The sequence below is a fragment of the Coregonus clupeaformis genome, chromosome 26 (assembly GCF_020615455.1).
Source record: "Coregonus clupeaformis isolate EN_2021a chromosome 26, ASM2061545v1, whole genome shotgun sequence".
NCBI lineage: Eukaryota > Metazoa > Chordata > Actinopteri > Salmoniformes > Salmonidae > Coregonus > Coregonus clupeaformis.
The window spans coordinates 7,961,209-7,978,990 of NC_059217.1; the positions used below are offsets into that span (position 1 = coordinate 7,961,209).

The following is a 17,782-nucleotide window of genomic DNA, read 5'->3' on the forward strand; positions in this document are numbered from 1 at the left end:
CTACAGTGGAACAACAGTGCCCTCTAACGTCTTACTTTGGTGCAATATGTACTGGAACTGCAGAACATTACAGAGGAGACGCACTGAGATCAATACCCTGATGAGACTCTAACTCTAACCCTTTACAATGGTGGAGCATACTTTTAATAGACAGCTCTAACTCACCTATAGAGAATCAGACTGTTTTTCCTTTCATGCACTATGAGGAGCACTGGTACTGTAAAGAATGATGGAAGAGTCATTTGTTATAGTTGGGAGAGAGGGAAGAATATTACGGTGCAAAACGTTCCCTAATGTAAGAATATCTTCAACCAGGGTTCTTTGAGGACAGTATGAGCAAAATTGAGCAGGGCTTTCATGCTGAAAATTATAAGAGGTCTACAGTGTATGAATTCATAACACATCTGCATGCATTATACCAAGCAGTGCTTTCTAATTTTCCTGTCGGCTTGAGTCCTGAGCCATTCTGTAATTACATTGCTGTAGTCTCTCTAAATAGACCAAGGCTGGGGGAGGTTATGTGATACCCTGGCAACGGCAGAGTTTTATTTTTATTTGTCCTCATGGTCAGGAATCAGTCTTTCTAAACATTGTGTCTTAGTAACTGGTTTGGTGTGTTCCATGCCTGTCTGCCTGTCTCTGTTTGGTCTGTAAACTCTCTGACAGGGACAAGGAACAACACTAAGGATACTCCAACAGCCACCCACATCACAAACAACCCAAAACAACATTGTTAATGGGATTATTTGCCACACAGGATATCCTCCACCCATCCCCAAATGGACTTGTACATAGCCTACATTCATTGCCTACAAAGTGCACATAGCCTACACAGTATATTTATAGCCTACATACTAGTACAACACGATCATAATAACTGACTAGAATTCAGCATGTTCTGCAGGAAAAAATGACTGACAGTGGATGAGGGGAAGGAAGACAATAATTAAATTAGTCTTCATTATTACAAGAAATTGATAGTAACCTTTTTTCTGATTTATTTATTTATTTATTATATCTATAAAAGGCACAATCTCTTGGTACATTTTGTTGTATTCTGTATTCTGTATTCTGTATTCTGTAACAAGAACAGCAAAATTACATGATATATATTTAAGCCCAAGTTTCTGTTGTTTATCACAAAATGTTGCATACACAACACTAACACACTGTTTAATGCTAAATGAAATATTAGACTGTATAATGATTTCAGCTGCCAAAGACACAACATTTAAAATAGTGAACATTGTCAGGCTCCACATTTAATTAATTACAGCCTTACAATTAACCTAAATATAGTATATGTTGCCTTTGGATCTTGTGCGTAGATAGTAAGCAACTCCATTAGGACACTAACAAAAAAGGCATATTTTCTCAAGTCAACCATTTCAAGTTGCAGAAGATTTTTTGTATTACTTGATATCCCTTCCACTGCTCCAAATCCATCCAAACCACACATCTAGCTAATATCACAACTCCAAAAAAAGAAACATACACAGAATCAAATTACTTTACAAACTGCATGCTTAATCATTATTCTGAGCAATACCAATCTCTCTAGTTTTTGTGGAGTTGAACAGTTCTGACTGAACTTTAGCACCATGTGTCTTACAAAAGAAAATCTACCAACATTTTCACATAGTTTATAAGCAGGCTAAGACTTACATTAAAATGTATTCATTATATTCCTTATAACCAAGAGTCTATCAAGGTTTGAGGTAAAAGATAAAACCTAAACTACAGCAGTCTCAGAAAGTGCTACTGTGCAGGTCTAAATGTCCTTAAAAAGTTACGCTACGGTCAACCACACAATCATCCTGGTGTTGCATAGTGTGCAGTTAAGAATCACTAAGATAATGAGCATAGATTAAACACACACACACACACACACACACACATAGCCTTGTCACGGGCCGCTACAGCACCCTGAATGGATTGTTCTGAAAGGATCGGCTGCCAGAGTCTCTGGATACTGTAATGGTAACATGGAACTTCTCTCCAGTATACTGTCAATGTCCATGATGACAGAGTCTAAATACTTATCATCAAGTCATCACAACTGACAAATAATGACAAGCTCCAGTCCATTTAAACTCAAAATCTGACTTTGATGCAAACATGAAATAGATGTGTAGAATGTTGTTTTCCTTTAAAAATCAGTGGTCAGTTAGGGTTTACAGGCGACTGGCGGAGAGACGTCCGGGAGAGGGGCTTCTGCTGCGACTAAACCCCTGAGAAAGAGCGAGAAAGAGAGAAAGTCTGTTACACAGAGCATTTCTTGCACCTTTGGATTTGAGGTTGCGTTCCTCTCTCCCACTAATACTACATCTAGGAGCAGCTGGTGTTTTTTCTACTTACCCTAAAGCGTCAGGGTATGCATTTATGTATTTTGGTGACAAGAGAAAAGTTTTAACACTAAATCACACATGCACAGCTTTCATATAGTGTTCTTTCCCAACTGCAACTTCCCTGAATATTTTCTTGCATCATAAAAACCCTGGGCTGACCCAAAGAATGACAGTAAATCATATCTAAACATCTTTCCAAAGAGTTTCTTGATTTTTGTGACTTGATTTTAAAGTATTAGGTCTCAGTCATCGTAGTAACTTACGAGAGTGCGTGTGGGGCTGCCAGAGCGAACAGGACTGCAGCTCCTGCTTCTGCTCCTCCACTGGAAGACAGCAGAGAAACACCACATGAATCATTCTATATTTTGTATTGTGATCATGCAGTAATTGCTAAAGCAAAGCCTATGATTCTACAGTAGGGAATGAAGGTGCATCAGTACCAGAGCTCCTCTCCTGGTGACTGCCTCTCCCTTCACTATGACACCGTCCCCGTCCACCAGCGCTGGCCACACATGGTACACCACCAGAGGAGCAGTAAACTCAGAGTCATAGCTACGACGATACCTGCCAGAGAGAGAGAGAGAGAGAGAGAGAGAGAGAGAGAGAGAGAGAGAGAGAGAGAGAGAGAGAGAGAGAGAGAGAGAGAGAGAGAGAGAGAGAGAGAGAGAGAGAGAGAGAGAGAGAGAGAGAGAGAGACAGAGACAGAGACAGAGACAGAGACAGAGACAGAGACAGAGACAGAGATGTAAATATGTGACCAGGGTGACAGCGCCGGAAGAAGATGGCTGCCGTTTTACAGCCCTCTAACCAATTGTACTATTATGTGTGTTTTTCCGCGTTATTTGTAATTTATTTTGTACATAATGTTTCTGCCATCGTCTCTTATAACCAAAGAGAGCTTCTGGATATCAGGACAGCGATTACTCACCTCGCGTTGGACGAACACTTTTTCTTCAACGAGGCGTTCGCGAAGGATATTCTACAGACTCCCGACAAGGCCCAGATCCCCGTCATTCGCGTGAGGAAGAGACGGAGATATCGTGGGCGCAGATCCGGGTGCCTTGTAAGGATACGACGGCGAACGAGTAAACTGCCTCTCCCATCAATCCTATTAGCCAACGTTCAAGCTTTGGAGAATAAAATGGACGATTTAAGATTACGGTTATCCTACCAACGGGACATTAAAAACTGTAATATCTTATGTTTCACGGAGTCGTGGCTGAACGACGACAATGATAACATTCAGCTAGCAGGCTATACGCTACATCGGCAGGACAGAACGGCAGACTCGGGTAAGACGAGGGGTGGCGGTCTCTGTATATTTGTAAACAACAGCTGGTGCACAAAATCAAATACTAAGGAAGTCTCAAGGTTTTGCTCGCCTGAGGTAGAGTATCTTATGATAAGCTGTAGACCACACTATTTACCAAGAGAGTTTTCATCTATATTTTTTCATAGCTGTCTATTTACCACCACAAACCAATGCTGGCATTAAGATTGCACTGAATGAGTTGTACAAGGCCATTAATCAACAGGAAAACGCTCATCCAGATGCAGCGCTCCTAGTAGCAGGGGACTTTAATGCAGGGAAACTTAAATCCGTTCTACCTAATTTCTACCAGCATGTTAAATGTGCAACCAGAGGGGAAAAAACTCTAGACCACCTTTACTCCACACACAGAGACGCATACAAAGCTCTCCCTCGCCCTCCATTTGGCAAATCTGACCATAACTCTATCCTCCTGATTCCTGCTTATAAGCAAAAACTGAAGCAGGAAGCACCAGTGATTCGGCTAATAAAAAAGTGGCCAGATGACGCAGATGCTAAGCTACAGGACTGTTTTGCTAGCACAGACTGGAACATGTTCCGGGATTCTTCAGACAGCATTGAGGAGTACACCACATCAGTCACTGGCTTCATCAATAAGTGCATCGATGATGTCGTCCCCCACAGTGACCGTACGTACATACCCCAACCAGAAGCCATGGATTACAGGAAACATCCGCACTGAGCTAAAGGGTAGAGCTGCCGCTTTCAAGGAACGGGACTCTAACCCGGACGCTTATAAGAAATCCCGCTATGACCTCCGACGAACCATCAAACAGGCAAAGAGTCAATACAGGTCTAAGATTGAATCATACTACACTGGCTCTGACGCTCGTCGGATGTGGCAGGGCTTGAAAACTATTACAGACTACAAAGGGAAGCACAGCCGCGAGCTGCCCAGTGACACAAGCCTACCAGACGAGCTAAACCACTTCTATGCTCGCCGAGGCAAGCAACACTGAAGCATGCATGAGAGCACCAGCTGTTCCGGATGACTATGTGATCACGCTCTCCGTAGCCGATGTGAGTAAGACTTTTAAGCAGGTCAACATTCACAAGGCCGCAGGGCCAGACGGATTACCAGGACGTGTACTCCGAGCATGTGCTGACCAACTGGCAAGTGTCTTCACTGACATTTTCAACATGTCCCTGACTGAGTCTGTAATACCAACATGTTTCAAGCAGACCACCATAGTCCCCGTGCCCAAGAACTCTAAGATAACCTGCCTAAATGACTACCGACCCGTGGCACTGACGTCTGTAGCCATGAAGTGCTTTGAAAGACTGGTCATGGCTCACATCAACAGCATAATCCCAGAAACCCTAGACCCACTCCAATTTGCATACCGCCCCAACAGATCCACAGATGATGCAATCTCTATCGCACTCCACACTGCCCTTTCCCACCTGGACAAGAGGAACACCTACGTGAGAATGCTATTCATTGACTACAGCTCAGCATTCAACACCATAGTGCCCTCAAAGCTCATCACTAAGCTAAGGATCCTGGGACTAAACACCTCCCTCTGCAACTGGATCCTGGACTTCCTGACGGGCCGCCCCCAGGTGGTAAGGGTAGGTAACAACACATCTGCCACACTGATCCTCAACACGGGGGCCCCCTCAGGGGTGCGTGCTCAGTCCCCCTCCTGTACTCTCTGTTCACCCATGACTGCATGGCCAGGCACGACTCCAACACCATCATTAAGTTTGCCGACGACACAACAGTGGTAGGCCTGATCACCGACAACGATGAGACAGCCTATGGGAGGAGGTCAGAGATCTGGCCGTGTGGTGCCAGGACAACAACCTCTCCCTCAACGTGACCAAGACAAAGGAGATGATTGTGGACTACAGGAAAAAAAAGAGGACTGAGCACGCCCCCCATTCTCATCGACGGGGCTGTAGTGGAACAGGTTGAGAGCTTCAAGTTCCTTGGTGTCCACATCACCAACGAACTATCATGGTCCAAACACACCAAGACAGTCGTGAAGAGGGCACGACAAAGCCTATTCCCCCTCAGGAGACTAAAAAGATTTGGCATGGGTCCTCAGATCCTCAAAAAATTCTACAGCTGCACCATCGAGAGCATCCTGACTGGTTGCATCACCGCCTGGTATGGCAACTGCTTGGCCTCTGACCGCAAGGCACTACAGAGGGTAGTGCGTACGGCCCAGTACATCACAGGGGCAAAGCTCCCTGCCATCCAGGACCTCTATACCAGGCGGTGTCAGAGGAAGGCCCTCAAAATTGTCAAAGACTCCAGTCACCCTAGTCATAGACTGTTCTCTCTGCTACCGCACGGCAAGCGGTACCGGAGTGCCAAGTCTAGGTCCAAAAGACTTCTCAACAGCTTCTACCCCCAAGCCATAAGACTCCTGAACAGCTAATCATGGCTACCCGGACTATTTGCACTGCCCCCCCACCCCATACTTTTTACGCTGCTGCTACTCTGTTAAGTATTTATGCATAGTCACTTTAACTCTACCCACATGTACATATTACCTCAACTACCTCAACTAGCCGGTGCCCCCGCACATTGACTATGCAACGGTACCCCCCCTGTATATATAGCCTCCCTACTGTCACTTTATTCTATTGTATATATAGCCTCCCTACTGTCACTTTATTTTTACTTCTGCTCTTTTTTTCTCAACACTTTTTTGTTGTTGTTTTATTCTTACTTTTTTGTTTAAAATAAATGCACTGTTGGTTAAGGGCTGTAAGTAAGCATTTCACTGTAATGTCTGCACCTGTTGTATTCGGCGCATGTGACCAATAAAATTTGATTTGATTTGATTTGACATCAAGTGGTAGGGTTAGGAATTGTACATCTAACATCTTGTTACTGTAACTTCATGAAATCAATGGATGCAGACTAACTTGTTGTCGCTGTAGAGTTCTCCACTGCTGGTGAAAGCCAGGTCCAGAGGAGGGTCCAGTGTCTGCATGGCGAAGGCCACTCTGCATGTCTCCCGGATGAAGCTGCTGATCAGGACAAAGTCCACCTCCGGAGGGAAGGAGACCCGTGGGTTTACATTCATGGCGTTGATCACGTCCTGGGAGAGGGAAAAACATCACAATACACTCAGACACACACCTCTTATTAACAAACACTCAATGAACTACAGTGCATGAGACTTTTGAAATTGGAATGTAAGAGAGAAAAGTGTAGCCCATACATTAACGCTGGCCTGCACGTCGTAGAGGTCCAGGTTCCTGACAATGTAGTCCACCACCGAGTCCTCCAGGGTCTCTGGCCCCAGGTGGGAAGAGGACAGGGTCTTCCTCACACGCAGCTTGAATTGACGGTAGGCCAGCTTGGCTGCCTGGAAGGCCTCCTGATAAACACACACCACACACACACACACACAGACAAAGGGATTAGAGATACTGTATGGAATAGGAGCTTTACAGAGAAACCAGAACCTCAGGTCTGACATATCAAATTGGATGAAAACAAGGTCAGATGGTTACATGTGCTAGGATGATCATCTCCAATACATTGTGAATCACAGCTGGTCATCACAGGTTGTACTGTATGTAGTGTTATTCCATAATGTACAGGGTTTCCAGATGTCATACCACAGTGGCAATGAAGATGATTCTCTGGACCATCTCCAGGTCATCTATGTAGCGTCGGAGCAGACTCTGGGCCTCAAGGCGCTCCACAGCGTACAGGTCACTGAAGCGGGACACCAGCCTGGCGTGGCGGGACGAATTGGTGAGCTGGGCCCGGGTGGGAGACTCACTCTTCAGAGGGCTGGAGGGGCGGCTCTGTCTGGGCAGGGGGCTGGGGGAACAACTCCTCACCAACCTGAAAGAGATAGAAGGAAGAGGGGAGGGGAGGGGATGTTTGAGGGGGGGATATGTAATTTGCTTTAAGTACATTTTTTACAGCTAATTTCCTGCATTTCTGCACATTTTGCCATTACTTATGCCATGTTAATATGATATCTGAGTGAGTGACTAACAAAATCAATGTGGGCCCGCTGGAGGTCTCCTGGGCACGTCGGTAAGTCGGCCATGATTACTACATGTTTAGATAGCTGGCTAGACTAACTACACTAATTTACCAATCAAAAAAAATGACTGACCTTGTGTATTCTACTATTCTAACTCTCAACAGTAAGTGACTGAGTTCCTAAAACAAATGTTTATTTGAAAAAATGACCGAGGTCTGGCCCTTGGTGTCCTCATATGTAGCTACGGCCCTGTGTGTGTACGTGTGTGTGCATGTGTGTGTGTGTCCTGCTCACCTCTCCTGCAGCATGCTCTTCTCTGCTGTGAGGAAAGACACCTCATCCCTCAGCAGACGCACCTGCCTCTCATAATCATCCAGCACATCCAGCTTCCTCTTATAGGTCTCCACCTGGTCACTGGCAGCATGCAACCTGACACACACAGATACACACGATAATAACCTCAGAACATACACATCAATAAGCCAAAGAGGACAAATAATACTCACATGAAAATTGTACAAAACTGTACTAAAGTATTTATCACTCACTCTGCTTTCAGCTGTAGTATCTCATCCTCTGTGGCCAGCAGAGTTGTGGTTGACATATTTTTTGTGTCGTCCAGTTGCAGATGAGCATCCGCCAGTCTGTAAACGCATTCAACATACCAGTAGGTGAATAAAACAGAGAACAGAAAATGTGTCATACTAACGTCACCTGGTGCAGACTGATTTGGTTGGATAGAAATGGGTAGGTCTATTGTATAGATTAATAATGTATTGTATGTTTAGTGCATACTTACTCCTGTTTGACAGAGTCCAGCTGCAGGCGAGTGGAGCACAGCTGAGTCTCCATCTTCTGCATGTCGTTCTCATGGGAGGCAGACAGCTCCCTGATCTTCCTCTCCTTCTCCACAGATTCCTGCATTTTACATTTTAGTCATTTAGCAGACGCTCTTATCCAGAGTGACTTACAGGAGCAATTAGGGTTAAGTGCCTTGCTCAAGGGCACATCGACAGATTTTTCACCTAGTCAGCTCGGGGATTAGAACCAGTGACCTTTCGGTTACTGGCACAACGCTCTTAACCACTAAGCTACCTGCATGACAACACTCCGCATTTAACCTTGATTATCACTGTCTTATTTACACTATGTAACAGGACAGCATAGAATAGAATAGAATAACTTAATGAACGTAGCTAGAACCATAATTAACAAAACACCGATTATTTCACCTGGATGAGGTTGAGGCTGGTGTCGTTGGTGACAGAGGAGGTTGCCATGGAGAAACAGGTCCCCAACCAAGGCAGCAGGCGTGATTTGAGCACATCCACTCCTGCATAGTGACCACCTGACTCAAAAGAAAAGGAGACATTATCAGACAATTGTTTGGGTAAGGCAAAAGAGAGGAGTGTTGTGAGAAGCTTGGACACATACCCTCTCTAGCAGTGAGGTTGAGGATGGTGAAGAGTTGTCCCTGTATCTTGGAGGTGAGCTCCACCAACTCACAGCACCTGTTCAGATTCTGATCACAGGAGATTACCTAATAAGAAGGTGACAGACACTGTCTGAGAATTATGAACCATCACAAAAGGGACATACAATTTAAAGATATAATGTATGTAATCTCAATTTTGGGGTCAATTTAGGACTTTAAAAAAACACACATTCACATGGCTGATTGATTAGTGAATATATTTATTGATCATATTGAATTGAGGGATATACTGTATGTGCATATAAAATAAATTATATGTGACTTCCAGCCAAATGCGCTGGTTGGTCTCTGGAGTATCTATGTCTGATAATGCATGGGTTCAATCAGGACATGCATTTCAGGTTCCCACCAAAATGCTCGCGGGGGCGTGCTCGAGCCACTAGCTTTCAGTCAGGAATGGTTTCACGGTCGCCATGACGACTAGCGTCTATAGCAACCAAACTTCGCCAGAAAATCTATTTAATAAAAACAAGTGAATTCCTTTACCCGCTACATTGTTTCAAAAACGTTCCAATCCATTGTGAATGTTATACATTGTAAAAAACATACCAAATAATGATTCCAAAAATATTTTACTATCTGGTCAAGTGTGGCATAATCAAGTAGGCTAATCAAGTTATTTTAGATGGGTGGACAGAAATTCTATAGAGGAATCAAGTTCTCAAGGGAAGAACACATTTGCTGAAACAACCAGTGATTCATTAAATAGGCTATTGATTTCCACACCAATATCACATTTCATATAGCCTAGACTAATTTAGACAATAGCCTAAACTGTTACATGGAACGAATGATTGCAAAACTCATGTGTATCCTACCTATATAGTTGGTTAGGCTACTTTTCGGCCAACAGATTTAGGGCAGAAATAAATTATTGATGACTTACATGGTAGTCCTTGTACCAGGACTCAAGTTTGTCCTGCAGAACGCTGAAGGAAGATGTGTTCACCAGCCTCCTTAGAGAGTCGGCCATGTCTACTCCGTCCCTAATCCTGAAAGGCTCAAAACACTCTTGGGCAACCGTGGGACTTAATCTGGGGCGAGAGCGCCCGTGACAAGGCGCACGCTCCCTTTTTATACTCGCCTTAGAAAATCTTGCCCTTGACGTTTTGTCCACCTTCGTTACAACGGGTGCCAAGCACCATCTCAGTTGTAGCAACGCTTTTTACTCATATACAGATTGAGAATGTTTGCTAAAGCCACTTGCATTGTTTTCAGTAGTAGTCTGGTTATTCCTGTATGATGCAGGTGCACAGGCGTAGTAGACTGTCTGTGATGTAAACGAGACCATTGTAATGTCATACTGTTACACACACGTGGGTGTTGGGTCCCAGGCACCGGAAAGATTTGTTTTCAAACACAGTGGATATTTCCCCATTTTTGTTTTAGAGTAGGCCTGCTGTACTATGGTAATTTTGTAACCCAATCAAAACAAATGTTATTTAGTTGTTGCTGAATGTGTTCTATGCATGTGACATCATCGTAGTGTGTGTGGTCAGGTTTCATAGATGGGGTGACCTGTTGAAACTTGCGCTAGAATGATAAGGCTATAATTCTGTCAATTATAATGAATTACAAACAATCTAGCTTGTTGTATTAAAATGAATTGTTATTGGTAGAGTTTGAAAATATAATAACCATTCATGTAAACAGTTATTATATTTTATGAAAATCTGATTTATAGTACTTCCCGTGAATGGTGTTTGAATTGTGGGACAGGGACCTTTTCAGCTATAGAAATGCACAAAAATAATCTTTAATTAATTTAAATGTATTTCTTGCAAAATATATTCTAAAATACATTGAAATATGTTGTTTTAGTCATTCATAACATCTCTCAATCGATGTTATACACTGTATAGCAAATAAACAGCATATGATGACGGTAGAAGGAATTAGAGGGGAAATAACAAACAAAGGTAGGAAAGGAAAGAAAGGAAGCACAATGACATATAAGGAAAATAGTATAGAAAAGAGGCTACATGAATTATGAAAGGGGAATTTGGGGGATAGTAAAGGTGTTCAGGATAAAGTAAAAACGGCGCAGACTCCTTTAGTTATATTTTTACCAAGAGCTTGGAATGTCCCCAAACATTTTCCCAGGGCATGGGGAGGGTTTAGTAAAAGTTTATTGTCACAAAATTGTGAAAACAGAGTGTGTTATCTACAAGCTTCTACGAAGTCTACAAAGTCTTATTGATTGAAGTGGGACACGAATGTATTTCTAATGAGAAACCAGTGTCCCAGTTAATTTACTAGTGTCCCACTAACACCGAAAGCCACGCTTTAGCAAAAGTGTCGGTCTGGTGTTGTTTTAGGGGTTGTGGCATCCACTGAATATACATTATCATAAAATGTTAGAAAAAAACTGTATTAATTGAAATAAACATCACTTGAGAAGGGATAAAGTGATGTTGATTGTCTGTTTACTCTTTCCTATTCAGAAGCCCTGCCTGGAAGAAAATATGAATGGACAGGCTTTATATGGACTTTCCTATTTTGGAATTCTGCTGCGGGCCTTTCCCATTGGCTGGTTTAGCCAGGAAGGAACCATCTGTGAAAAATATATACTATGGCCTACAGTGATGCAGCTATGAAAAATTTTCAATTCAGCCTTATTTTATGTTTTTGCTAATTTCCTAATAAAAGCCTCGTCACAAATATTAAAACTGGCCAGATGTATCTTATGTTATTTACTCAATTGAATGAAGTGGTCTCCTCCACTGTTTCCCGACTCCAGTGCTGTCAAACGCATTCGAAGAGGGGAGGGTCAACATGGCGTCTGAGCAGGTCTGTTTCCATTAAGACGTTATTGTTTTTCTACATTTCACATTACCGTTTTTCTTTCCAAACGTCAGTAGTTTAAATTTAGGCATCTATATGCACTACGAACTCATTTGAAAGGAATTACTCTATTCGGTCGGCGTTGTAAAGCGTGTGCGGAGTATCCAACGCGATCACGCTTCCAAGCCCTGTAGGCTACACTGTTTTTATGATAGACATCGCTCGAAATAACGGCTTGATCGCCGCAGGTTTTCCACGGCATTGGACAGTTTGAACTGGTTGTATTACCCCAAAGCATTAAGTTATCTTTTCATCAGAATTGAATATGGACATAGACTATTCACATTTGTTACAGGGAATATACGTGTACTTTATTTTTAGTCATTACCTACAGACAGAGAGACTCGGGTGTTTAATTGCGCGCATTCCTCAGAAGCAACCTGTCTATCCAGCGACGCCTGCATAAAATCTAATGAAATGAAATAGAATGTGGTGGTTACAATGTTACAATATGTGTTTCTGTTTCTCTGTACTCAGAGATACAGTATATTTGTTACATTGTAACTACATATGGTAGTTAAATAGACTGTCAATTGGGTTGTTACAATGTATCAACTACTAGATCAACTAGACTGTAGAGTGAAACAAAATAACATTTAAGTCATTTAGCAGACTCTCTTATCCAGAGCGACTTACAGTTAGTGAGTGCATACATAATTGTTTAATTTTTCATACTGGCCCACCGTGGGAATCGAACCCACAACCCTGGTGTTGCAAACGCCATGCTCTACCAACTGAGCTACATCCCTGCCAGCCATTCCCTCCCCTACCCTGGGCCAATTGTGCACCGCCCCATGGGTCTCCCGGTCGCGGCCGGCTACGACAGAGCCTGGATTCAAACCAGGATCTCTAGTGGCACAGCTAGCACTGCGATGCAGTGCCTTAGACCACTGCGCCACTCGGGAAATAACGTGGTAGTTACAGTGTATAGAACTCGCAATGTTTCAAATCACACAGAGAGGTGTACAGTGAAGTCCATGTGTTGATTGATGGGGACCACCCAGAAAGTGTTGTTTGTAGATGTCACAGCAGTATAACATGTCAAAGTTGGGTAAGCCTACTGAGCCTTGACATTGCTGCTGTTCTGTGTGTTGAAGGAGAGTTCTAATGGGCCTGTGAAGAGGTCCATGAGGGAGAAGGCCATCGAACGGCGGGCCACCAACAAGGAGCACAACAGCAACTTCAAGGCAGGCTATGTGCCCATTGAGGAGGAGCGCCTGCACAAGACAGGCCTGAGAGGACGCAAGGGCAACATGGCTGTCTGCATCATAGTCCTGCTCTTCTTGCTGGCTCTCATCAACATCATTGTGAGTGCCCAATGACACAAAAAGTGTCCTCTGTATAATGTAATCATCCTTGTTTATCTGAATTCACTTTTTAACTCAGGCTAGTAGCATGCATGAAATCATCAGAATGTTAGTTATGGATATGTTATAACTAGTTCTGATTATGACAAATCAAATCACTATATCTGAATCGCTGACATTTGTCCCATCTTTCAGATCACTCTAGTGATATGGACAGTGATCCGCATCGGGCCCAGTGGTTGTGACAGTATGGAGTTCCATGAGAGTGGGCTGCTGCGCTTCAAGCAGAAGGCAGACATGGGTGTGGTCCACCCACTACACAAGAGCACTGTGGGGGGCAGGAAGGACCAGGACCTGGTTATCACCGGCAACAACAACCCGGTGAGCTCAGGCAAAACACACTCACTTAGGAAAAAACACTCACTTAGGCAAAAAACACTCACTTAGGCAAAAAACACTCACTTAGGCAACACACAGTCACACAGAATAGATTCAGAACACACAAATACATTGTTATAACCAGTCTATACATACACACTTCCCCAATAACCAGATATGAATACATTAAATCAGACTGTATATGGTTTTTGTATGTGTGTTCCAGGTGGTGTTCCAGCAGGGCTCCACTAAGCTCAGTGTTGAGAAAGAGAAGACGTCCATCACCAGTGACATGGGCATATCCTTCACTGACCCCCGCACTCAGAACACATTCTTCAGCACTGACTTTGAAAACCACGAGTTCCACCTGCCCAAAGGAGTCAAAGTACTCAGTGTGAAGAAAGCCTCCACAGAAAGGGTATGTTTCAGGGCTACAGAAGCCGTCTAATAAAACATGTAGCACCACAAATAGTGTTACTGTAGATCAAATACATTCTAGTATCCATTCCTGTCATTGATTAATATTTTTTTTAAATCCCAGAATAAGTGGTAGATCTCTGAAGACTCTCTCTGCTTTCAGATCACCAGCAACGCTTCCTCTGACTTGTCCATCAAAGGGGACAGCAAGGCCATCATCCGCGGCAATGAGGGGGTCTTCATCATGGGCAAGACCGTGGAGTTCAGGATGGGAGGGGACATCGAGCTCAGAGCTGTGAGTGTCACCCCTTACCCAATTTGTAATACATGTTTATCAGGCCCTCTCCACGGCCCCCCCAGACGTTTCACATTTTTGTTTTAGCCCTAAACTGGCACACCTGATTCAATTAGTCAAAGGCTTGATGATTGGGAAACCCTGGTCTATGGTGTATTGCATTCCATAAAAAGTTATGGTTAACAAGGTCTTTCCCTTTGCAGGAGAACAGTATTGTTCTGAATGGGTCGGTGATGGTGAGCGTCACTCGCATGCCTAACTCCTCAGTGGGAGCCAACGTGTATTTCGACGAAGGTCTGTTGAGGTACAAGCTGTGTATGTGTGCAGACGGCACTCTGTTCCGTGTCCAGGTGAAGTATCAGAACATGGGCTGCCAGACCTCAGACAACCCCTGTGGAACGGCCCACTAAAGGGACTGGAACACAAACTGAGGTTACACCATCCATCCTGTCCTACAATCAATAGATGGTCAAGTATGGCCAACCAGTGTTGAAATACCCTAGAACTACAGTTGAAGTCGGAAGTTTACATACACCTTAGCCAAATACATTTAAACTCTGACATTTAATCCTAGTAAAAATTCAGTCTTAGGTCAGTTAGGATCACCACTTTATTTTAAGAATGTGAAATGTCAGAATAATAGTAGAGAGAATTATTTATTTCAGCTTTTATTTATTTCATCACATTCCCTGTGTGTCAGAAATTTACATACACTCAATTAGTATTTGGTAGCATTGCCTTTAAATTGTTTAACTTGGGTCAAAAGTTTCGGGTAGCCTTCCACAAGCTTCCCACAATAAGTTGGGTGAATTTTGGCCCATTCCTCTTGACAGAGCTGGTGTAACTGAGTCAGGTTTGTAGGCCTCCTTGCTCGCACACGCTTTTTCAGTTCTGCCCACACATTTTCTATAGAATTGAGGTCAGGGCTTTGTGATTGCCACTCCAATACCTTGACTTTGTTGTCCTTAAGCCATCATTGTCCATTTGGATGACCCATTTGCGACCAAGCTTTAACTTCCTGACTGATGTCTTGAGATGTTGCTTCAATATATCCACATAACTTTCCTTCCTCATGATGCCATCTATTTTGTGAAGTGCACCAGTCCCTCCTGCAGCAAAGCACCCCCACAGCATGATGCTGCCACCCCCGTGCTTCACAGTTGGGATGGTGTTCTTCGGCTTGCAAGCGTCCCCCTTTTTCCTCCAAACATAATGATGGTCATTATGGCCAAACAGTTCTATTTTTGTTTCATCAGACCAGAGGACATTTCTCGAAAAAGTACGATCTTTGTCCCCATGTGCAGTTGCAAACCATAGTCTGGCTTTTTTATGGCGGTTTTGGAGCAGTGGCTTCTTCCTTGCTGAGCGGCCTTTCAGGTTATGTCGATATAGGACTCGTTTTACTGTGGATATAGATACTTTTGTACCTGTTTCCTCCAGTATCTTCACAAGGTCCTTTGCTGTTGTTCTGGGATTGATTTGCACTTTTCGCACCAAAGTACGTTCATCTCTAGGAGACAGAATGCATCTCCTTCCTGAGTGGTATGACGGCTGCGTGGTCCCATGGTGTTTATACTTGCATATTATTGTTTGTACAGATTAACGTGGTACCTTCAGGCGTTTGGAAATTGCTCCCAAGGATGAACCAGACTTGTGGAGGTCTACCATTTTTTTTCTGAGGTCTTGGCTGATTTCTTTTGATTTTCCCATGATGTCAAGCAAAGAGGCACTGAGTTTGAAGGTAGGCCTTGAAATACATCCACAGGTACATCTCCAATTGACTCAAATTATGTCAATTAGCCTATCAGAAGCTTCTAAAGCCATGACATCCTTTTCTGGAATTTTCCAAGCTGTTTAAAGGCACAGTCAACTTAGTGTATGTAAACTTCTGACCCACTGGAATTGTAATACAGTGAATGATAAGTGAAATAATCTGTCTGGAAACAATTGTTGGAAAAATTACTTGTGTCATGCACAAAGTAGATGTCCTAACCGACTTGCCAAAACTATAGTTTGTTAACAAGAAATTTGTGGAGTGGTTGAAAAACGAGTTTTAATGACTCCAACCTAAGTGTATGTAAACTTCCGACTTCAACTGTATGTGCAGTGCATACTGCATACACATTGAAAATGTAACACCCAAAAACACTCTATTTTTTATGGTGGCCTTTTTGTTTGTCTGCATATCCACTTGGCCAAAGATATCTAGATAAGTGCTACATACAGTATTATCATTTAGTTTTGTTTAGACTTAGAGCAGCTCACTATATGAAGTAACCACAGACACAGCACTCTACCAAGCCGTCCAGTATTGTTACCAGTTCTGGGTATTTCTATTGATAATGATTTCCTTATGTATATTTCCACTGGCAGCTGTGTGTGACTCGAGTGCAAGTCACCCTGTATTAGGCATCAGCCACTGATCACTTAGCCACTATATTTATGTATTGGTTATGGTTAGTTAAGGAGTTTGGAGTTTGGAGTTAGTTGGATATGTGCAAGGGTTAACACTTCATTGAAAAGATAGGAAACATCATTTTAGCTGTCCAGTATTACTGATTGCATGAGATAATCTGTGCTTTATGAGATGACTCTCAGTGCTCTCTACATTGCTATGTACATCTGCCTTCTCATCCTGTGCCAAACATTGTCTTCAGAAGGGAAGAGATTGGAGTGTCTTTAGTTACAATGCCAAATGGAATTCATTTTCATGTGTCTATAATAGAATACTGCCTAATGCTCAGAAACAGGAAATTGATAAGATATACTACAGATGAATGCAGTCAGCTGTTTTTTAAAAATTGAAATGGTTGTATTCATGAGGCTTTTGTGTTTGTTTCAATTATACATTTTGATAACGTTCTTTTGAAACAAATATCATTGAGTGACATTTTGTGCAATATAACATGAGTGGCAGTGCTACAAGTGTGATGTGTATTTACTTTGTGCTAACTGCAGTGTATATTAAATTGTTGCTACAGTAACATGTGCTTGGAGAAATGTGGTCATCATCTCAAGCAGCAATATGGACTCCATGCCATGCTAATTGATGTAGGAATTCATTGTTTTCCAATGGAACCTTGAGAATGAGCATTTGGAAAATTATTTAACTTTCATTTTTGTTTTAATAAAGGTTTGTGCTGTGTTTGAAAGGCCCTGTGGTCTGTATTGCTTCTTGTCTTTTGTCAATTTGCAGTTTTATTTTCATGTTTCAAACTGCCCTTTTTGTGCCCTATCCCACAATGCCCACTTGGAGGTGTTATGCCACAATGCATTTAGTGTGTACTACATTCTATGTCTACTACATTTCACACTGTAAAGGGGCTAAATAACCAAGATCACTTTTTTTTTTTTTAGCTTAATTCAGTTCCGATCCAGTGATTTATCAATAAATAATAAATCCAAG

At 42.8% G+C, this 17,782-nt stretch overlaps 2 protein-coding genes across 3 annotated transcripts; one reads left to right on the forward strand and one right to left on the reverse strand.

Annotated features, from left to right (window-relative positions):
• Nucleotides 1-1,033: 1,033 nt before the first annotated feature.
• Nucleotides 1,034-10,346, reverse strand: LOC121539872 (mitochondria-eating protein). 2 transcript variants are annotated; one of them, XM_041848520.2, is made up of 12 exons: nucleotides 10,022-10,346; nucleotides 9,075-9,162; nucleotides 8,873-8,988; nucleotides 8,440-8,558; nucleotides 8,189-8,284; nucleotides 7,935-8,069; nucleotides 7,261-7,492; nucleotides 6,858-7,016; nucleotides 6,559-6,734; nucleotides 2,789-2,912; nucleotides 2,612-2,671; nucleotides 1,034-2,231 (listed from the first exon to the last, which is right to left on the reverse strand). In XM_041848520.2, exons 1-12 carry the CDS (start codon nucleotides 10,106-10,108, stop codon nucleotides 2,175-2,177), a joined length of 1,449 nt encoding a protein of 482 aa, XP_041704454.2. In that variant the 5' UTR covers nucleotides 10,109-10,346; the 3' UTR covers nucleotides 1,034-2,174. The 2 variants fall into 2 exon arrangements, with proteins under 2 accessions (XP_041704454.2, XP_041704453.2); XM_041848519.2 differs by having other exon boundaries at nucleotides 9,075-9,180.
• Nucleotides 10,347-11,885: 1,539 nt separating this feature from the next.
• LOC121539873 (beta-sarcoglycan-like) lies at nucleotides 11,886-14,954 on the forward strand. The gene is made up of 6 exons (XM_041848521.1): nucleotides 11,886-11,925; nucleotides 13,077-13,286; nucleotides 13,482-13,667; nucleotides 13,891-14,082; nucleotides 14,245-14,376; nucleotides 14,580-14,954. Exons 1-6 carry the CDS (start codon nucleotides 11,911-11,913, stop codon nucleotides 14,784-14,786), a joined length of 942 nt encoding a protein of 313 aa, XP_041704455.1. The 5' UTR covers nucleotides 11,886-11,910; the 3' UTR covers nucleotides 14,787-14,954.
• The last annotated feature ends 2,828 nt before the right edge of the window (nucleotides 14,955-17,782 follow it).